General features: G+C 31.7%; 2 protein-coding genes across 2 annotated transcripts; one reads left to right on the top strand and one right to left on the bottom strand.

Annotated features, from left to right (window-relative positions):
- Window positions 1-43: 43 nt before the first annotated feature.
- Window positions 44-1,564, bottom strand: LOC144853188 (DNA oxidative demethylase ALKBH2-like). Its single transcript, XM_078711109.1, has 3 exons — window positions 1,199-1,564; window positions 791-933; window positions 44-457 (listed from the first exon to the last, which is right to left on the bottom strand). The coding sequence occupies exons 1-3, from the start codon at window positions 1,562-1,564 to the stop codon at window positions 160-162; spliced, it is 807 nt and encodes a 268-aa protein (XP_078567235.1). The 3' UTR covers window positions 44-159.
- An 11,662-nt stretch (window positions 1,565-13,226) lies between these two features.
- Window positions 13,227-19,651, top strand: LOC144849568 (ubiquitin-conjugating enzyme E2 Z-like). Its single transcript, XM_078706557.1, has 8 exons — window positions 13,227-13,405; window positions 13,855-13,924; window positions 14,666-14,853; window positions 15,088-15,199; window positions 16,133-16,242; window positions 16,408-16,498; window positions 16,804-16,976; window positions 17,523-19,651. The coding sequence occupies exons 1-7, from the start codon at window positions 13,278-13,280 to the stop codon at window positions 16,960-16,962; spliced, it is 858 nt and encodes a 285-aa protein (XP_078562683.1). The 5' UTR covers window positions 13,227-13,277; the 3' UTR covers window positions 16,963-16,976; window positions 17,523-19,651.
- Window positions 19,652-24,301: the final 4,650 nt, after the last annotated feature.

Here is a 24,301-nt window from a genome sequence, read left to right as displayed (position 1 = left end):
TTGTTAAAAATAGTTTTTTGACAGCCGCCAATAATAATGTATGCTAGGTAACCATTACATTTTGATAAAACACAAATACATGTAACTATTACATTTAGAACAATTGTTCATGAATTGTTGCTAATAAGATTTGCGTTCTAAAGTAATCCTGACCTTTTCTCATCTTTTAATATCTCTAAATGTCAGATTTATTCTTGGTAGTTTGATGGATGGTTTTTTAGGCAGCGAATGGTACCAATACTCGTTAGTTGGATAATTCATCAATAGTAAGCTACCGTGTTTAAGATCAACATTTACTGGTTCAATACTTCTTTTGTGTCTCATTCCACGTGTAGCACCATGGCGAAATCTAAACAATCGTGTTTGACCTAATGAAATGGACGCAATTGAACTAAATTTGTTGATATCTTTCTCATCGTCTTTATGTTCACCAATAGAATCATTACCGTCTGCATATCTAGTAAAGAAACAAAAATTAAAATAAAAAAATTGTACTGTAATATAGGCCTACGCTAGAAAATAAATATCCTTTTTGCACTTAACTTTTTAGTATAAAAACAATAAACCATACAACGTAATTAAACACAGTTTTGTGCAGATAAAAAAAGTGAGAGATTCTAATAGTTGACGAAAAGACTGATTACTGATATTGTTCAATTATACAATCTTGAGAGTAAAATTGAGAATAAATCAAATGTACAAAATGTATAAACAATGTAACCATAAGGAAGCTTTGCATTATTTAATTAAAACAAATATAAACATATATAGATATATAATAAATATGTACCTGTTAACCAAAACAAAATTGAAGTAGAACCCTGTGACTTCTTTCAAATAATCTCGAAGATCTTTCAGGAACGGTGGCCATGGCAAGGCTGGCACTATATTGCCTGAATATGTGTATGTTAAACCCGTATCACCATAAGAAACCTGTCAGAGTTGAAACATACTATTAAAAATGTTTCTCTTATGTATATACAATTATAATCAGTTGGATTCTGGTTAACTGTTAATATTCTGTTGCATAAAACGAAAACAGTGCTGTAGGCTTGGTTAACTGTTATTCTGTTGGATAAAACGAAAACAGTGCGGTAGGCCGGTAATTAAAATGTAAAAATGCATCTTTTTAAACGTAATAGTATGTAGCCTACATTAACGTCATGAAACCATGAAGAAAAAATAAAGAGAAACTAACCTGTTTTCTAGGTATATTAAACCATCTACCAAACACTTTCACCTTTGCAAGATCACCTGTAAAATATTCAATCTCTTCCTCACATTGTTTATACAAAGTATCAGCTGAGCTTTTATCAAGAAGTTGAATGTAATCACAATCTAAATTTTCTCTCGATATTTTGTGCACTGGAAACTTAAAATATGGGGAAATCATCTGCTGCTTATCTGATTTGATTAGCTTCCGAGTGAAATCTATTTCATTACTTTTACGTGCCTCTGTTGGTTCCTTTGTGTAGTCATCCTTTACCTTTTCAGAAGGTACGTTGCATTCTGTGGATTTTCTTTTGGAATGAGTGAAACCAACTGTTGGTTTATAGGCATTCATTCTGGTAGATCACTCGTACAGGTTGATTATTAAAATGATGTTTTACTCCAGTATATATACACTAAGTTTATAGTAAGTAGCGTCCCTACTTAATTTTTGTTTTTGTTTTATTAATTTTACTGAATTAGGATTAAATGACATCACTTCCTCGAACACCCTTACCGGGCTATACCGCGACACCTTGGCCTAACTTTAAAAAACCCGCCACTGTAAATTATTGCTAACATCATGACGTTACACATTAAACTTTAGTATGTCAATTCTTTTTGTTTTATTTTAAAGGGAAACAAAGAAATCTTTTCGTAAACGTAACCAATTTAAATGAGAATAAACCTAAACATTGGAAAAACAAAAATCATCAAAAAAGTGAAAGTAACATCATAACGGCACACATTAAACTTTAATATGTCAAACACCCCGAGTCACTGCTTTTCAATTCCTACCCCTACAAATCCGGAAGATGATTAATTACCTGTCGGTAAAGTTCAATCAAGACATACTTATTATTTAACTTCATTAACTTTGTCCAAACGACTGTATTATCCTAAAATGAAACTCTGTCTACATATCAGACTAGTTTGACAAAAAGGTGTGAAATTCCTTTCCCGACTGGAAGATGGTTAATTACTTGTCGGTATAGTTCAATCAAGACATACTTATTATTTAACTTCATTCATCTTTTTGTTTTAGTCATTGTTATAATATCCGGATCAAATAACTTATGTCTTTGGATTATGTCGGCATACATCAATCAAATCTTACAAAAATTATATTGTCTCACTTCTATCTATATAACAATTCTAGTGAAATGTATAATTTATTTGTATTTTTCTTGTATATGGTTTTATCTTTAACTGACTGTATTGTATGGAGTGAGTGCAGAATCTGTTTGGGCTTTAGCCTATTCTCATTCCTGGTTATTTTTACATTGATGACCGAATAAATATTATTATTATTATTATTATTATTATTATAGTGAAATGATATACTCTGTCTTATACTATCCCCATTGTTAACCATTGTTATAAAAACACCCGGCGGATATTACGTAATCAGGAAAATTCATTTTGGGTCTGAAGTACCTTATCTACTACTCTCGTCATGTAACCCAGTAATTTACTCTCTGATGAATAGGACATTTAGACACGGACTTAACCAATTATTCGTCAAAATCTTCGATCGACCATGGTTATATTAACTGTAATTGATTGCCTACTTCATTACTATAATTGGCTGTCACAATTTGCTGTGCATTTTATGTTAATTCAATAAAGCTTTGTCTACACTATCAAACTAGTTTGGCCAAAAAGTGTGATGTGCCCAAATATGGTAGTGATATACCCAAATATGGTAGTGATTATGACATCATCGTGTTCATTAAGGGTCCCCACCGATAGTGATTTAGTTCACTTTTGGAGGGCCCTGTCTCATTTTCTGCTGTTATGTATTATGTTTGTGCATTTTATTGTTTTGAGAGGAATAGTCTAAATGAAATGAAATGAAATATAGGGGAACATCACATTTTGTTGCCACAGTAATATAGTTTCTCTTTATTCTAGTAGGTTCTTTCTCATGCGTTTATCATACTGCTAAAAATGTGTTTAATAATAATGCATGTATTTAGAAAAGCTATACTTTGTTTTATAAACTTGTGGTCATTTCAAACTACTTATTCCCTACGTCCATCCTTATGATGTCCGACTCCCTTCCTCGAACTCTCTATCATGTTAAATTCTAATAATTGTATTTATGTATTATGGTATAAATAACATACCGTACAAACCAGCAAACAATAGCTGAGAACTTTGGCTTACATGAAATCAGGGAAGAGTGAAATTACGCTCTTCCCTGATAAAATATACAAACAAAGGTATACATAAAAATATATAAAAGCTGATTGAAATTGCAGTACAGCAAATATTTAAATCAGGTCTAGATCCTTTTTACTATATCTACATATTTTCCAAATTCAGAGATAAGCGTCACATGTTTTGATTATCAAGTCTTGCATGTTGCCCTGTTTTCATTCTAACCTTTAAAATAACTGATATAGGATCACGAGAATATGTGTTTCGTACGTACAGTAGGCACGGTGCCGGAGATTGAGTGAAATAACTATTCTCAAGTTCTGTTAATTCCGATTGTCCTGAAAGAAACGTTTATAGGAACAATGCAAAACAACGACTTGATGTGTTTTTTAATAAGACAGAATTTAGAAATACATTAGGAGATACTTGAAATACATAAAGAGGGAATTTAAGTACATACAAGAGAATTGAAATACATTAAAATAATTGAAGTAAAGATTGAGGAATGATAAAAGATGGCAATGAAAATCTACTAAAATAAGTACATTTACAATAAAGGCCATGAAAGAATAAAGAATATTATTTACAATGTACAGCATAGTACAATTTGTTTATGATATTGGCGTGTTACGATGAGAGAATACTTACTCAAAATTGTAAAAATTGATACTGTATTCTGAATCTGGCGATATTATTATTATACATTTGAAATATTGTTACACTGTTTCACCGTAGGACGAAGTCCTTAATGAAGGTACTGTATACTACAGTATGTCTACCAACCCACCCTCATGTCTACCTTGTAATCTGCCATTTCGTAGATCCTCTTTCATAGTTCTCTGTTATTTAGGCCCTAAAATAGGCCATGTATTGTAAAGAATATTATTATTTACAATGTACAGCACATAGTACAATTTTTTATGATGTTGGCTTGTTACGATAAATGTTACTAATGAGAGAATACTTTAAAAAAATTGTACAAATTGATATTCTGAATGAGTGATATTAATATGCAACATTTGAAATGTTGCTAAACTGTTTCACCGTATAAGTCATTAAAGGTACTGTACATAATACTACAGTATGTATAGCAACCACACTCATGTCTACCTTGTAATCTGCCATTTGGTAGGTCAAAGTTCTTTATTATTCTTCTTTTAGTTCAGAATAATGTATTACGGTTTGTAATCTTTCATCTATCCTTTTCCTTCCTCTTCTCCACAATTTTCAACAGTCCTCGAATTCTATATTCTATCAACTGTGTTTGCTGCTCCACCATTCTTATTAATATGATTTGCCTCTTCCTAATCTCGCTCAATATGCCCTCGTTCCTTTTGTGTTGAGTATTCTGTTATATTTGTAACATTTTACTCCAGTCCAAAGTCTTTATTCCTGTGTATTTATTATGTGTGATTGAAAATAATTGCGTTATTAACAAAATTACTTGACAATTGTTCCATGATGTTCGCCTAAACAGTCTACATGCTAATGCTCATTTTTCAAAAATGCAAATATATGAGAGACAAGCGTCCACAAAAGCACAAGACAAGACTGGGATGTTAACCAGCCTACGACAAAACAAAAAAAATATAAATATTATATTTATTTATTTCAATTATAATAATGGAACACTAAGGAGAGACAAGACCTGTCAATGGCACTGTCGTCGAAGAGAATGTCTCTCCAACTCCAGACAAACAATAACGCAAAATAGTATTTAGATTTTTTTTAAACAGATTAACTATTTACAATACGATGAATTATAATGATTATATTGTTGAAATAAATTTATCTAATTATTTTGACATTCGTTTATTTTGTATGACTAACTTATTTCATTCTTTTCCATGCAATACAATTAAATCTAAATGAAGCTAATGAACAGCTAAACAAGGTATGAATGGTGTAATACAAATACGTTAACTATAAATTCTAGTAAATCCAATTATATTTCATTTCATAATAGAAGTAAGATAATTAACAAATTAGGATATTTCTCTGTAAATAGACAAGTTTAATTAATGAGGTTGATGAGGCGTCATTTGGAGGTGTATTATTGGATAAGCATTTTGTTATGGAAGGTACATATTGATAACCTTTGTAAAAATACAATGAAAAAATAGATGTTATATAAACTAAACTAAAATAAGCATATTTTAGTTGCACTCTTCCATGGAAATTACATAAGAAAGCTTTTGACAGTATCAATACAACATGTATTATTAAATCACTGTCACTATAATTTGCTTCTGTGCACTTTCTGCACGCACTCTCTTCTTCATGATTTTCTCAAGTTATAGTTTTGGTTCGACGTTTTTAACAAATCTGCAGGTAGCATTCCTTGTATTTCTTTTTTTTTTAAGACATCCGATATTTCATTCTGATTTTTCTGACAATTCTACTGTTTGATACGACAGCATTTGGGTATTCTATTTAACTCACTGTATCATAGGAACGTGCTTTAATTTGTACACCATTAGATTTCCCTTTTTTAGGTCACACCTGATTTATAGAAGGTGTGAATAAACTATTTTAACCAATGAGATCTATCTGTCCAGGGTTCTCTGCAGTCCAATCTGCTTTACTGTCTTATATTAGCTGATTATGGCCTGTATTGTTGCATCTCCATCTATGTTGCAGGCTGAAACAAATTGTATTCGTTTGATGGAAGCGCTTACAATTATATTTTATATCGGTTAGAGTAACGTTAAGTAACCAGTTTATCCTCATATAACTTGTTATTACAAATAATATTGACTGATATTCATCAATTTGTATAATCTTTTATATTTTTGTTCTTTTGTTCTTTATTACCACCAAAAAGTATTTTATCATGAATCCTCTATATCTAACCTGGTAATATTTACCTTGTTTGAAATGTAAATATTTATATCGTACACGATATTAATTCTGTCTCACGTTTTATGATCATCTTCTTACAATATCACGCCCCCATAAGTTGAATTTCGTGCACATCCATCCAATCAGCGGAAACAATGCTGAAGAAGTCAGATTAAACATATTTCATACTATATTTCCCGTATACACGCACAGAATTGGAAGTTGTTTTTACGCTGACAGTAAACTTTTCGTTTGACATTGTTGACAATGAATTCTACCGAAATAGAATCATCAACCACAGTGACAATAATATTCAGAACAGTCATTTTTGTCATCATTATGCTTTTTGCAATTATTGGTAATTCTTTAACTCTTGCTGTAATTTACACAGTCGAATCACTTCACACAAAAACGTATGTCTTTGTAGCAAATCTAGCAATCGCAGATCTTTCAGTCGGACTATTCGTAATGCCTATTGTTCTTACTGCTTCTATATGTGATGGATGGCCATTTCTACAAGACTGGATCTGCGAGTTTTCTTCTTCTATGACTGGACAGTGTTACCTAACAAGCATTGCCACTCTATGTGCAATATCAGTTGAAAGATACCATTCTATAATCAACCCTTTACTTTACGATTTAAAAATGAGCAAACGGAATGTTATCATTTTGTTAGGCTGGACGTGGATTCAACCTTTTATATTTGTCATCATAGGATTGGGGAGGAACAAATATGATCCTTATTCATTTAATTGTCTGATCAAGTGGGAAGAGAACATTATGTTTTCGATGTCTATATCTGCTTTATGTATGTTCATTCCGGTTTCATTAACAGTCAAATCATATTACCACATTGGTAAGTTAACTTTCCAGCAACTAAATCGTATTCAGAATGTTACAACACTTGCATCGAATTCGACAAATACGATAAGACCCAAGATCAAATCAGCCTTTGTGTTTGGACTTGTCATTGGTACTTTTATGATATTGTGGTTGCCGTACCAAGTTGTAGTGAATTGTCAGTTATGGAAGGTGCGTTTACCAGATGGGTTTAAAACTATTTCAATGTGGTTAGCGTTATCTACCTCGTCATGTAACCCAGTAATTTACTCTCTGATGAATAGGACATTTAGGCACGGACTTAACCAATTATTCGTCAAAATCTTCGATCGACCATGGTTATATTAACTGTAATTGATTGCCTACTTCATTACTATAATTGGCTGTCACAATTTGCTGTGCATTTTATGTTAATTCAATAAAGCTTTGTCTACACTATCAAACTAGTTTGGCCAAAAAGTGTGATGTGCCCAAATATGGTAGTGATATACCCAAATATGGTAGTGATTATGACATCATCGTGTTCATTAAGGGTCCCCACCGATAGTGATTTAGTTCACTTTTGGAGTGCCCTGTCTCATTTTCTGCTGTTATGTATTATGTTTGTGCATTTTATTGTTTTGAGAGGAATAGTCTAAATGAAATGAAATGAAATATAGGGGAACATCACATTTTGTTGCCACAGTAATATAGTTTCTCTTTATTCTAGTAGGTTCTTTCTCATGCGTTTATCATACTGCTAAAAATGTGTTTAATAATAATGCATGTATTTAGAAAAGCTATACTTTGTTTTATAAACTTGTGGTCATTTCAAACTACTTATTCCCTACGTCCATCCTTATGATGTCCGACTCCCTTCCTCGAACTCTCTATCATGTTAAATTCTAATAATTGTATTTATGTATTATGGTATAAATAACATACCGTACAAACCAGCAAACAATAGCTGAGAACTTTGGCTTACATGAAATCAGGGAAGAGTGAAATTACGCTCTTCCCTGATAAAATATACAAACAAAGGTATACATAAAAATATATAAAAGCTGATTGAAATTGCAGTACAGCAAATATTTAAATCAGGTCTAGATCCTTTTTACTATATCTACATATTTTCCAAATTCAGAGATAAGCGTTTTATTTATCAAGTCTTGCATGTGATAGGATCACGAGAACATGTGTTTCGTACGTACAGTAGGCACGGTGCCGGAGATTTAGTGAAATAACTATTCTCAAGTTCTGTTAATTCCCATTGTCCAAAAAAGAAACGTTTATAGGAACAATACAAAACAACGACTTGATATGTTTTTTTAATAAGACAGAATTTAGAAATACATATTAAGAGATACTTGAAATACATAAAGAGGGAATTGAAGTACATACAAGAGAATTGAAATACATTAAAATAATTGAAGTAAAGATTGAGGAATGATAAAAGATGGCAATGAAAATCTACTAAAATAAGTACATTTACAATAAAGGCCATGCATTGTAAAGAATATGATTTACAATGTACAGCATAGTACAATTTGTTTATGATATTGGCGTGTTACGATGAGAGAATACTTACTCAAAATTGTAAAAATTGATACTGTATTCTGAATCTGGCGATATTATTATACAACATTTGAAATATTGTTACACTGTTTCACCGTAGGACGAAGTCCTTAATGAAAGTACTGTATACTACAGTATGTCTACCAACCCACCCTCATGTCTACCTTGTAATCTGCCATTTCGTAGATCCTCTTTCATAGTTCTCTATAATTTAGGCCCTACAATAGGCCATGTATTGTAAAGAATATTATTATTTACAATGTACAGCACATAGTACAATTTTTTATGATGTTGGCTTGTTACGATAAATGTTACTAATGAGAGAATACTTTAAAAAAATTGTACAAATTGATATTCTGAATCAGGCGATATTAATATGCAACATTTGAAATATTGCTAAACTGTTTCACCGTATAAGTCATTAAAGGTACTGTACATAATACTACAGTATGTATAGCAACCACACTCATGTCTACCTTGTAATCTGCCATTTGGTAGGTCTTCTTGCAAAGCTCTCTATTATTCTTCTTTTAGTTCAGAATATTGTATTACGGTTTGTAATCTTTCATCTATCCTTTTCCTTCCTCTTCTTCACAATTTTCAACAGTCCTCGAATTCTATATTCTATCAACTGTGTTTGCTGCTCCACCATTCTTATTAATATGATTTGTCTCTTCCTAATCTCGCTCAATATTCCCTCGTTCCTTTTGTGTTGAGTATTCTGTTATATTTTTAACATTTTACTCCAGTCCAAAGTTTTGAATCCTGTGTATTTATTATGTGTGATTGAAAATAATTGCGTTATTAACAAAATTACTTGACAAATGTTCCATGATGTTCGCCTAAACAGTCTACATGCTAATGCTCATTTTTCAAAAATGCAAATATATGAGAGACAAGCGTGCACAAAAGCACAAGACAAAACTGGGATGTGCTTAACCAGCCTACGACAAAACAAAAAAAAATATAAATATTATATTTATTTATTTCAATTATAATAATGGAACACTAAGGACAGACAAGACCTGCAAATGGCACTGTCGTCAAAGAGAATGTCTCTCCAACTCCAGACAAACAATAACGCAAAATAGTATTTAGATTTTTTTAAACAGATCAACTATTTACAATACGATGAATTATAATGATTATATTGTTGAAATAAATTTATCTAAATATTTTGACATTCGTTTATTTGTATGACTAATTTATTTCATTCTTTTCCATGCAATACAATTAATCTAAATGAAGCTAATGAACAGCTAAACAAGGTATGAATGGTGTAATACAAATACGTTAACTATAAATTCTAGTAAATCCAATTATATTTCATTTCATAATAGAAGTAAGATAATTAACAAATTAGGATATTTCTCTGTAAATAGACAAGTTTAATTAATGAGGTTGATGAGGCGTCATTTGGAGGTGTATTATTGGATAAGCATTTTGTTATGGAAGGTACATATTGATAACCTTTGTAAAAATACAATGAAAAAATAGATGTTATATAAACTAAACTAAAATAAGCATATTTTAGTTGCACTCTTCCATGGAAATTACATAAGAAAGCTTTTGAAAGTATCAATACAACATGTATTATTAAATCACTGTCACTATAATTTGCTTCTGTGCACTTTCTGCACGCACTCTCTTCTTCATGATTTTCTCAAGTTATAGTTTTGGTTCGACGTTCTTAACAAATCTGCAGGTAGCATTCCTTGTATTTCTTTTTTTTAAGACATCTGATATTTCATTCTGATTTTTCTGACAATTCTACTGTTTGATACGACCGCATTTGGGTATTCTATTTAACTCACTGTATCATAGGAACGTGTTTTAATTTGTGTACTATTAGATTTCCCTTTTTAAGGTCACACCTGATTTATAGAAAGGTGTGAATAAACTATTTTAACCAATGAGATCTATCTGTTCAAGGTTCTCTGCAGTCCAATCTGCTTTACTGTCTTATATTAGCTGATTATGGCCTGTATTGTTGCATCTCCATCTATGTTGCAGACTGAAACAAATTGTATTCGTTTAATGGAAGCGCCTACAATTATATTTTATATTGGTTAGAGTAACGTTAAGTAACCAGTTTATCCTCATATAACTTAGTGTCAAAGACAATTATGTTATTACAAATTATATTGATTAATATTCATCAATTGTTTAATCTTTTATATTTTTGTTCTTTTCTCCCTTATTACGAACAAAAAGTATTTTATCATGAACCATCTATCTAACCTGGTAATATTTACCTTGTTTCAGATGTAATTATTTATATCGTACACGATATTGAATCCGTCTCACGTTTTATGATCATCTTCTTACAATATCACGCCCCATAGGTTGAATTTGGTGCACATCCATCCAATCAGCGGAAACAATGCTGAAGAAGTCAGATTAAACATATTTCATATTATATTTCCCGTATACACACACAGAATTGGAAGTTGTTTTTACGCTGACAGTAAACTTTTCGTTTGACATTGTTGACAATGAATTCTACCGAAATAGAATCATCAACCACAGTGACAATAATATTCAGAACAGTCATTTTTGTCATCATTATGCTTTTTGCAATTATTGGTAATTCTTTAACTCTTGCTGTAATTTACACAGTCGAATCACTTCACACAAAAACGTATGTCTTTGTAGCAAATCTAGCAATCGCAGATCTTTCAGTCGGACTATTCGTAATGCCTATTGTTCTTACTGCTTCTATATGTGATGGATGGCCATTTCTACAAGACTGGATCTGCGAGTTTTCTTCTTCTATGATTGGACAGTGTTACCTAACAAGCATTGCTACTCTATGTGCAATATCAGTGGAAAGATACCATTCTATAATCAACCCTTTACTTTACGATTTAAAAATGAGCAAACGGAATGTTATCATTTTGTTGTGTTGGACGTGGATAAACCTTTTATATTTGTCATCATACGTTTGGGGAAGAACAGATATGATCCTTATTCATTTATTTGTGCACTCAAATTGGAAGGGAACATTATTCTTGCAATTTCTATGTCTGCTTTGTGTATGTTCATTCCAGTTTCATTAACAGTCAAATCATATTACCACATTGGTAAGTTAACTTTCCAGCAACTAAATCGTATTCAGAATGTTACAAAAGTCGCATCGAATTCGACAAATATGATAAGACCCAAGATCAAATCAGCCTTTGTGTTTGCAGTTGTCATTGGTACTTTTATGATATTGTGGTTGCCGTACCAAGTTGTCGTGAATTTCCGGTTATGGAAGGTTCGCTTACCAGATGGGTATATCTGTTTCAATGTGGTTGGCGTTATCGATATATATATTATCGTTATATTTTCGTAATAATTTTGTATAAAACTTATGTATGCTCACTGTTCACTACATAGTAATTGTGATTCGAGTTACAACCCGTCACACAACCTATTTGTAAACATTCTTTTAAAGATGTATTCTCCTCGAGAAAAACATGAAAAATGAAGATTAATAAAAAAAAAGACTTTGAATAGGCCATTTCGCAGTTTTAATCTAGTTGTTCATTTCCGTAGAAAAAAAAATTCACTTATAACAAGACAAAATAATAAATAATAAAATATTTTTTTCAAAAGCAAAATATATCTTTCGAATGAACTTTCATTCTAGATGAATACATTTATACTGTACATTGTTATTTTTTTATTTTTGAAACATAACTGTTGAATTGTAAATGGGTCATGACTAGCCGAATAATGCTATTTTTAAAATTATTATGGTAAAAAATACAAAATACAAAAATACATTTTTTTATTCATGAAGTCATAATGTGGTAGACCAAAATCAGATGACCTAATTATCTACAAACAAAAACAAATGAAAAAATAATTGTATAATATAAATGTAAATGTGTTTTAAAATAAAGATAATCTTATTTATGAGTAAAAACATACTCAGCTTTAGTGATATATTTTGGATATCAACATTTTAAAATTCAATCAAATATGATATTACTTGTTTAATAAATAAAAAAGAGTGTTTATTTAACCTAATTCAAAGAATTTCAATACATTATTTTCCCGTGTGTTTAACATGCAGTCCTCAGTACATCGTGACTTCACTTTATGTTGCTTAACGACAATTAGGCCTAATGTATGAATAAAGGAGAAAAAAGAGGATATAGGTAGGCTACTCCCACGAAAGACTGTATGTTGATTTAAGTAATACCTTTTAAAAGAAATTCACTTTCCTCTCATCTAATAACCTCGTAGTCGTACTAAACGGTATAACAAATCTTTCGTTCCTCAATCAATTCAGTATCAATTGCTACTTGTAATAACCATGTTTCAAGATAATCTGCCTCTGATTTAATACACATACACTTTTCTAACATTAATTTAACATGTTGAATTCATTTCCATCTTGTTGAAAATCTAACCTCCATACGTTTTCACGTAATAAATGTGGCCACACCTATTGTCTTCCATAATGTGTAGTCTATAAAAGCAAGCTCTTTTTATATTACTTTTTAATTGTTGGTTGGTTATAAAAGTTGCCAAATTGAAAATGTTTGAGGGCGCTCCATAAGGAAAAAGTTTATTAGACGCAGCAGCATCAATGTGTGATGCATGGATGAATTGGTGTTGATGCGGGAAGCAGTGTGCTTGTTCCGCATAAAATCTGGCAAATAAAAACATAAACAGACATGGCTGAGGCTCCATTGGAAACGCTAAGCACGGCTCAAAAACACGTTTCTCGCCCTTGGGATCCTTCTGCAAGTAAGGATTGGGATAATGAGCCAGTGTCATCGCAATGTATTATGCGGATTAAACGGTAAGTAAGTGTAATTAATTTTGATCGCCTCTCCTAGCTGGTTAACTAGCTAGGCCTAGGGTAGGCATACCTTCTTTAGACCAGGCCAGCTTGCCACTGGACTGCTGCTAGGGCTGGGGCCTACTAGCCTACCTACCACACCAAACAACTGTATGAAACCCTATCTACATCAGGGGGATTACCACCTATCTGATAGGACAGTGATTAATTCACTATTGGTAATCCTTGGCCACATTGCCTAAAGACATAAAATAAATAAAAATAAAATACATCCCTATAGGCAACCGGATAAAATATGGTCTCGTTGTGAACATGACTTAAGCCTAGCCCTAGGCATAACTAACCGACCCATTCCCAATTCCAGCATCTTTATTCTTGAGTTTAATTATGAGTAGGGATAATTGTTGATTGATGTGTTATATTATTAAATATTACTCTATTTTTTTCAGTGATATTATTAGCATTTATAATGATCCTGCACCAGGTATGTGTATAGTTCCTGAGGAAGATATAACAAAGGTAAGCTAACTAGCCTAGGCCTAATTGATAAAACTAAAACTACTGTAGGCTTGGCTATTATTGGTAAACTCCCATAAAATTAAAAAGTTGATATCCACTAGTGATTTAGTCCTAGCCTATATGGATTCCCACCTATATATGGCAATGTCTCTATCCACTCTACCGGGCTTCTAAAAATTAGTCCATATTACACCAGTTTAAATCCCCCTCCTAGCTGGTCATGTACTACACTACTGTATGCTGGCACCATACAAAGTATTTCTGTCTGGATTTTCCATGTATTCTAAAACGATTCTCTTCTAATAATGTAAGAAAATATAGTTATAGAATAGGCTATACAGTTTCTTATTGTCTTGTGCTTCCATTTCACCAGTCTAGTGCTCTGTTTGTTGTTACTAGGGAGCTTTCGCACGAGCATGTCAACATTCTACTCATTTGTATAACAGTATAATTCAGTGAACAGGACTTTGCATACTTGTTCGTTTTAAATTCGGGACGGGAAGTATAAAACACAGCACATGTGTTGTGCACACAACATACAGTATGCCTTTTGCATAAAAAACAAATCATGGAATGCCTTGGGCCTAGAGACTAGCTAGGCATGTTTAAACTTGCATATTGGCTGATAAATAAATTCTTATTGTTTGTTCTTATTGCCAATTGATCCTAATTACTGTACATATCAAATCATCCAAAATCAATAAAATCAAGTAATAATTATATTATTGATTTATTTTATAGGTCCATGCACTTATTACTGGTCCATTTGACACACCTTATGAAGGAGGATTTTTCCACTTTTTTATTCGTTTTCCACCAAACTACCCAATACATCCACCCAGAGTAAAGCTACTTACAACTGGTGGTGGCCAAGTTAGGTTCAACCCTAACTTATATAAAAGTGGAAAAGTATGTTTGAGTACTATCGGGTAAGAATTCTTGCATGTTTTTTACTCTCTATAAAAACTTAAATAAAATAATGACGAAATCCATGGTAGTACTATTTTGGACACCCTAATTTAGACACATATTAAGGGGACATCTGTGTTGGGTCCTCTTGATACTAGTATGATTAATAAAATTCACACTTTTGTACAGTACTTCAAATTAAAATATAATAATTAATGAGGTTTTTATTTTCTTGTTTTTGTTAAAATCTTTAGAACATGGCCTGGTCCATCATGGAGCCCTGCTCAGAGCCTAATGAGTGTATTAATATCTATTCAGTCTCTATTGAATGACAAGCCATATCATAATGAACCCGGATTTGAACAGGTACGAATAGTATACAAATAATTAATGTGTTGGATGGTGAGAATATTTCATACTGCTCTATATTTAACAAGGAGGAGAGCCAAGTTGAAAATAGAAATGAAGAAATTGAAATGAAATCTCTACATTTAACAAAATATTAATTATTTGTTTTATAACAAACATACTTTTTATTCAATTTATCCATCGTAAATCAATGCTAGCTAGGTCATTAAAAGGCAGTGCTCCAAATTTAAATGCGAATTAGACAGTTATATATGGTGCACACAAGAAGAAGAAGTTGATTTTTGAAATGATCAGTCAACAACATCGCATGGCAAAAATTCTCAAAATGTTTACAGAAATCTGAAGATGCATAGAGTGTGCAGGGCCGTAGCCAGCATGAGACAGAAATGATCAACTTTCACCACCCACCCTAATTTCCCAGCACAGATCGTCATATTTTATATTAATAATAATATTTAAAGCATCTTTGTCTCGTCTGTTTTTAACTTCTCACTACGGCCTTGGTGTGTTAATTACTGTATGACCATTAAATATCACATCATATCATTATTTCCCGTATATAGATAGATAGATATATGAACGTTTAGATTAAGTGGACCTATACCTTGTAATCTCTAGTAGCCAAGTCGTCAGTAATGAACTTAAGCTCATTGGTCATCGGTGACTCTTCGAATTTGCTCTTGAAAAGTTTTATTGTTTAGTCAAAATCAGTAATCCATGAAGAAATACATATATACTCACAGAGCTGCAGATTATATTATTAATTATGATTATTATTAATAATTCACAAGTATATTCTTTCAATTCAAAAAAACATTTGCATACACCCATGAGCACTATGTTTCTAAGCAATCTTTTTATATGGAATTATTATCAGTGATATTGTGTTTAGTATTATATAATGTAATCGTGATAAATTTCTTTTGTTAGGAACGTCATTCCGGTGATTGTGAAAAGTACAACGAATGTATTCGCCATGAGACGATAAGAGTTGCTGTGTGTGATATGATTAAACACAGTACACTTCCAGGACCCCTGAGGTATGTTTAAGTTTTACAGTGTAAGCAAGCTATGTATACACTATAAATATTTATATTTTCAAATACACAAGAATGACAATGGTGCTGTACGCTGTCTATAACTGTTTTACTTTGTCAATCTTTCAATTCAATTATAAACATTATTTTTTAATTTTTATTATATAGAAAAGTAATGGAAACGTCCTTTCCAGATTTTTATGATTATTACAAGTCAACGGCAATGAAGAAAACCCATCTATCAGGAATTATAATGCAGGTAAGGTACACATTCTAATTTTAATATTTTACTGAATGTGTTGATAGGGTAGGGTTATTTCAAACTGAGCCTACTGTATCATAAGTTATAGTCTGCAACTGAGACCAAGCACCAGAACAATGTGAAGACCTTCAACCTTTACAGTAATCATCATCAGTGCATATTCAACTCATAAACATCCTTCCAAACTTTTCCTTAACAAAAATTGTTAAGGAAAAGTGCTTTGATTGAGTTTGATAATGCTGTATTTACATATTTTTCATACTAATTTATCATAACTTATAAATGTTTTGTGTCACATATAGGATCCATTTGGTGAAAGGAGAGGATCATTCTCATATTTGTCCTTAGAAAAGCAATTGAATGCCATTAAGAAGCAACTAGAAGAGAAAGCTGCCACTGCAGATATTGAAACAAGTAGTAGCTCATCAGACATGGAACATGATGGGATTCCTAACAGTTGATTTCTTTAAAACATGTGGGTTGTAGGCAACATATTCATCATTGTTTACTGTAGTGTAATAATAATTTATATGACCATGAAAGGCACGTTTACATAAGATTTTATTGTACTTTCGTATCGTGATATTGAATATCACGTTAGCAGGAAGAGCGTTAATTTAACTGATGTATGAAGGCCAAACACACATGTTTGGGGCACACATGGGAAGGGATTGTTGATTTGTTTTTGTAGTGTGGGCCACTAGAATGCTTGTTAACAATTTCTCCACATTTGAGATGGGGGTGGAGAGAAGGGGTTAGGAATTTTAGTACCACAAACATAATTTATTGATACATTATTTTAATGCAATGACACTGTACTGTTATTTGTTTTCGTCAGAGCTGTCAGGGCATGCAACCACTCTGTTTGGCAACTCCGGACACCACCACAAAGCAGTTGTAGATTATGCCGTTAGATTTTAGGAAACTAATGTGATCTTCAAAATCCTTTAAAAGTATGTGGTGAAATATGGTATTAGGAATTCTAACTTTCTTTTTTTATTTGCATGCATGCATTTAACAGCAAGTGCAAGACTCACCAATTTCTGTACAATCTCACCTACTACATGGTTGCCATATCCTAGTATTGTGAGTGATAGTGGTTTGAAACGAACCAAGAACCTAAAGATTGGTAAGCAAGCATGTTAACCGCCAAACTACAGTGGCACTGAATTTTTATAGTTATCTTAAACCTATAATGTAACGTAAAACAGGGAAATGAAGACATTATTATTTCTACATTATATACTTTATAGACAGAGCAAAACCGTTTATTTTTAAAGTGCAACAATTTCTTAATTTAAATTTTAATATTAAACATACATGTTTAATTTTTACATATAGGAAGATTATAATATTTTAATCTATATAAGAGAGAGCATTTGTACATTTGCTTAGTTATGCGAGTTCTTGCTATTGCACGCGTCCATACATATACATGTAGTAGTAGTCTTACAAAAGCTTAAGAAAGACAGAAATAGATAAAATAACTATTAAAATTGTTGGTGGCCCATTTTTTTATAGACTTAAGAGAGTTAAGAATGTTTCTATTTGTTTAATAATTGCCAAAAAAAATTTTTTGTTTTAAAATGTTTATCTATTGTATGTGATTACAATTCTTAGTACAGTAGTACCAACCAATGGGCTATATTGCAAGATGCACAATATAATACTGATAGTAATAATATACAGTATTATAAGCAGGCTGTTGATGCACTGTATTGTAGTTTAAAATAAAGTTAGATAAATGAATATATTGTTAAAGAAAAATCTTCAGGTGGGTCTTTAAGGAGTTCAAAGTAGCACACTGTTTGATATTGGTAAGGAATTGCACAATGTTGGAGCAATCAGGTAGACATTTAACCTTTGGATCACATGCTGACACTAATGGGGGCACTTTGCTGTGTCCCAATGGTGTAGCCTTAGTAGGGGTTCTAATGTAATTTGTTATTTAAGTTATATTATATATTATGATTTTGAATCAAAAGATTAAAGAGTTAAATTGTAAACAGACTTGCATACTATGTGTAAGAATACTACAATAGAACATCTTCTTTGGGAAAACGTTACATCTTTTCTGTGAAACTAAGGGATACAGTATGCTGTAGTAGTAACACTTTGTTGTTTCCTGAAGCTGTCTCCTTAATATGTGTTACAAGTGTACCTAGTATAATCCTATTTGAATTAGATGTGTAACCAGTGATGTTATAAACATAATGATGTTTATTGCAATTATGAGTGTAAATGATTTATTTATATTTTATATATAGATTGTATATGTGTAAACAAGTTTATTATTATTAGTTATCCGCTTGGTATACCAAGCGGATAACTCCTTGTAATTGTATGAGATCAATATTTTTGGTTATCCGCAACTTAGTTGCAGGATAACCCATGTGATTGTAAATATCTTTTTTTTCATCTTCTTTGTTATTCTTCTTTCTTTCCCGGATTTTTGTGCGTCGCATATCCCCTATTGCTTGTGAATATATCTTTTGTATAACTTTGTCATTATATGGACATTTACCTGAAGTTGTGCACCTCCATATTTTGAATGACGTCAGAGTTGCGCAACGTGACTTACGCGCGATTTTATGAATTTCAATGATTGATCATAGGATAAAAAATAAAAGTCATTTTGTATTGACATTTGGTGAATATTTAAGTCATATCAAAGGCAAACTTTCTATGGATTAAAAATGGCATGTTTTACAAGAAGTTACGCGCGCACGCGCATTTAAAGTTTCAAAATGCGCAAAATTAATTTCTAATCAACTTTCTGCGCTGATCATGACATTTTGAGCATGTCAAAAATTCCCGCGCGCGCGAACAATTTTGCGCGTAAGATGCGCACGGAGTATGAAAATCATGTTTTTTCTCTTGAATTGTGATTTTCCAGACTTTCCTAGTCATTTAAAAAAAGATTGACATCATTTCAAATTAAAATGACGTCATACGAACACGTTGATTTATAACATTTGCGCGCGTTTTAGTTGAAAAAGTTAAAAAATATTGTCAAATATATGCCTATTTTGAATCTATTATAGCTCTTCAGGATCAAAGGTGACCCCCAATTTTTTTAACTTATTATGCAAGAAGATAAATTGTAGATATGAATTCATGCAGAATTTTTACCTCTCGGATGTTATGACGTCATCGTATGGCCACACGAATGTAAAATATAGGATTTTTTACTGTTTCGTTATTGCTCATCACATTAAATAGAGCGAATCTCGCTTATACGTATTCCATTTCACCCGATATTTTAATACTGTCTAGGTCAATTAACTATCTTTCGCATGAGTTAAATATATTTTAATTTTTATGACGTCATCATGTCTAAAAATGTAAATAACGTGGGTCACCTATTTTCATCTTTACAGTAAATTTCAATCTGTTATAGCTCGTCAGAATAAAAAGTGATAATCATAATTAAAAGGTTTTCTGGAAGCTATTGGATTGTAGATACGAATTCATGTGAACATTTTTCAAATCAGATGTTGTGACGTCATCATATAGCCAGTTGAATAAAAAAAGTCGTATTTTCATCTCTTGCGTAAAAGTTCATTGCGTTTAAACGAGAGCGCATCTCACTTTCACGTGCCCAAAATTATTCAAATTTGTATTAATGTAATTATTTAGATAATTATCTTCTAAAATAGTTATCTTTATAAGTCAATTTGATGACGTCATCGTGTTAATAATTGGCTTTAAAAGATGGGTCTCGTAATTTCGTCTATGCTACCACTGTATATAACATATACAGTGTATTCTGTAAATACTGTAATATGCTGTATGCTACAAAATAGGTACAATTCAGCACTGTAAACATAATTCATGTCATAGGATGGCATAATAATTTTCGGCGTTCATATATTTTAAACGTATGTGCATGTTGCGTTTGCACGGATAACCCGAACTCGTCAAAGTGACGAGTTCAAATCTAGTTTTTCTGTATTATTCTTCTTTCCTTCCTTCCTTTTTGTGAGTCGTGTTCCTCTAAAATGTGTAAACATAACATTTCATAACTTTGACAACATATGGGCATTTACGTGAAGTTGTGCACCTCCTATTTTTGAATGACGTCATAGTTGCGCAACGTGACTTATGCGCAATTTTATGAATTTCAATGATTGATCATAGATTAAAAACCAAAAGTCATTTAGTATTGACACTTTGACAAAATTTAAGTCATATCAGGGGCAAACTTTCTACGGATTAAAAATGGCATGTTTCACAAGAAGTTACGCGCGCACGCGCATTTAAAATTTCAAAATGCGCAAAATTAATTTCTGATCAACTTTTTACGCGTTTCTTGTCATTTTGAGCATGTCAAAAATTCCCACGGGCGCGCAATTTTTTATGCGCGCGGTGCGCACATAGCGTTAAAAACATATTTTTTTCTCTTGAATTATATTTTTCAAGTCTTTCCCAGTGATTTTGAAAACAATTTAGACCTTTTCCAGTTTAAATAACGCCATACGAACACGTTGAATTAGACAATTCGTGCGCGTTTTTTATGAAAAAGCTTAAAAAATCGTCAAAATTATGTCTTTTTTTAAACAGTCATAGTTTCTAAAGTAAACCGTTAACCGTTTATTTTTATTACAAAATCTAGAAGTTGATGAGTTGTAGATATCGGATCATGCATCAATAAGGCTAAAAAAACATTGTGACGTCATCGTATGGCCACACGAATGTAAAATATAGGATTTTTGTCTCTTTCGTTATTGCTCATCACATTCAATGGAGCGCATCGCGCTTATCTGTATTCCTTTTTCTCCTACATTTATATATTGTGTAGGTCAATCAACTTTCTTTAGCATGAGATAAAAATATTTTAATTTTTATGACGTCATCATGCCTAAAAATTTTAATTACGTGGGTCATTAATTTCATCTTTACAGTAAATTTTAATCTGTAATAGCTCGTAAGAATAAAATGTGATAATCACGATTAAAACGTTTTCTGGAAGCTATTGGATTGTAGATACGAATTCATGTAAACATTTTGCCAATCGGATGTTGTGACGTCATCATATGGCCAGTTGAATAAAAAAAGTCGTATTTTCATATTTTGCGTAATAGTTCATCACATTTAAAAGGGTGCGCATCTATATTTTACGTATTCAAATTTCTTCTACACGTTAATATGTTGTTCCTGAGATAATTTCCTTCTGAAATTGCTATCTAAGTGTTTCATTTTGATACCGTCGCCATGTTAAAAATTGGAATAAATGGCGGGTCCCGTAATTTCACCTATTCTACACTGTATGTAATAATGTATCTTATACTGTTTGCATGTATATACTATATGACACAAAATTCAGCACTAACAGCATGTCATATTCTTCAGTTCTTGTCATAATGCCATAATCTTTATCTGTGTGCAATATTCCAACGTATGACGTGCACGTGGCGTTTGTCGTGGTGCGGATAACTAACTCGTCAAAGTGACGAGTTTCATGTCTAGTTTAGTATTACAATGTTAAGTTATATTGTAAAGCAATATAAAACTTTAATTTGATTCATGAAAATATTCATATTATTTGTTTTAGGCATTTTATTGTACTGATTGCAAAACATAATATTTTTTGTTACTTCGGTTTCGCAATTTCTGATGCACCTAATAGATTTTTATACATACTAATTCATATTTTTGACAGTCTAACCCTCTCCATATCTCAGAATCAAACTTGCAAACCTCAGTTTTACAAGTCATAGCATTCTTTTTCACCAAACAAATATTGGTATGAAATTTGTACTAAGTGCACCCAAAGATCCAAATTACAAAACCATTATACAAACAAGAGCAATATCAGAGATTACATATCTCAGCCAAGGGCAGACCTCCAAATTTGAAAATGATTAAGCCCTGTTTTTTTATTTATATTGTTAAAAATACTGAACTGAATTGTAGGCCAAACAAGGAGTTGTCTAATGTAATATATTATGTTTATTGTTAGATTAAAATGATGTAGACAATTTGGCCACCATCCCACAACCTAAAATTGGGATCCTGGTTGTCTTCTGCGACCACATATCTATGTGATTTACATTTGGTAAAGATTCATCTTTTAGTTTTGACGTTATCCAGTACAGCATTTTTAACCGACCAATCAGAACTCTGTTGACATATGTCCTCTAATCGCAAATGTAATTTGTGATGGTGTTAATAAAGTTGTTTTCCAATTCTCCCTTATCTCCCATTAAACCTCAAATGCTTTCATTAAATTACTTTGCAAGATTGCAAAATTCTACAACTCAAAAACTATAAACTTCAGATCATATTATTGCAGATATTATTTGAACAATTTATATATTTTATTTTATTAACGTTTTTCAAATGAGTATGAATTTGTGCCTTATTTATGAGTAGAAAGGTTGATAAAGAATCACTTTAAAATTAGAAGAAGTTATGTTATTAAAACCTTATGAGTATTCATTTATGGTGTCACATGTGCCTGTGTATTGTGTTACCATCTACCAGTACGGTTGGTAAGGTTTCAACCTCATTAATAGGACTTTGACCTGTACAGACATTGTTCCCTTTTCTAGCGATCACCTCACCACTTTATTTCTCGTGGCTATGGCACTGCCATTGTCCCACCTATGTTGTGGTAGAACCAAAACAAGCAAATTGAGTAAGGGAGTCAATTTGTCTTTTAACAAATTCTCAAATATGGATTTTTCAAAATTTTATTATTTTTTTCGATTGACTGGTGGGCAAAATATAAATTTTCAAAATTTATTTATTCTGAGATTATAGAGTATATGCCATTGTTTTAGATTAGCATCTTATATTTTTGATATGTTTTATTTAAAAATATTCATATTTTTAAAAAAATTCTATACAGGGATTTTGTTGAGAAAGTTTCAAAAATCAATTATTGGGGTTGTATTACAAAAGCTTATGGATTCATATGGTCGAAAATTGGCAAAAATATCAACTTTTCAAGTATTATGCAATAATATTTATTATTATTATTATATTAATAACAGGTTACTATGGCTCTAAAAGATGATATTAACGCAATATGTGCATTTATAAAAATATTATCACATAATTGAATCTTAAACTGATATTTTGGAAATTTCGAAATTCAAGCCTTTTATTCTTTTACTGTTTGCAAGTAAGCTGATATTTTGGCACAGAGAAATTTTCGAAAAAATTGAATTGCACAGAATCTCATACTAATCTGTTCTGCATGTTACCTCAAGTAATTTGGTCATTTTTCAACAACAAAAAAATCACTGTACAAATAGCACAGGGAAAATGTCAAAAAATTGTATAGAATTAAATAATCTGTTCTGCGAGTGTTACTTCAATACATAATTCAATAAGCCAATATTTTGGAAGTTTTTCAAAAAAATCACTGTACAATAGCACAGGGAAAATTTCAACAAATTTACATGCGCAGAATCACATAATCTGTTCTGCTTATGTTACCTCATTAAGCGGATATTTTGTTCTTTTTTATTTAATCCTTGTACTGGCACTGGGAAATTTTTGAGGCGATCCTATTTTCGGAAGACAATACTTTAAAATTTGTAATTTTTTAACGGACAGATTTATAGACAAAATTTGTACTCTAAAATGTTCCTAAAAGATTAGCACTGTATGTTTAAAAAAAACTGTTCTGTTTTCAATGGAAAAAAGATAAGTAAATCACAGTGTATAAACATAGGCACCGAAATAAAACGGTGTGGACACTTTTTTTCTATTGGATTTTAGGCGATCAACATTTTTTTTTTCTCAAACGACCCTCCGTTAAGTTACATTTTTTATTGAACATGGTGTCCT

This window comes from Antedon bifida, chromosome 1 (assembly GCF_963402885.1).
Source record: "Antedon bifida chromosome 1, ecAntBifi1.1, whole genome shotgun sequence".
In the NCBI taxonomy this organism is placed as follows: domain Eukaryota; kingdom Metazoa; phylum Echinodermata; class Crinoidea; order Comatulida; family Antedonidae; genus Antedon; species Antedon bifida.
This window is presented reverse-complemented; position numbering and strand designations above follow the sequence as displayed.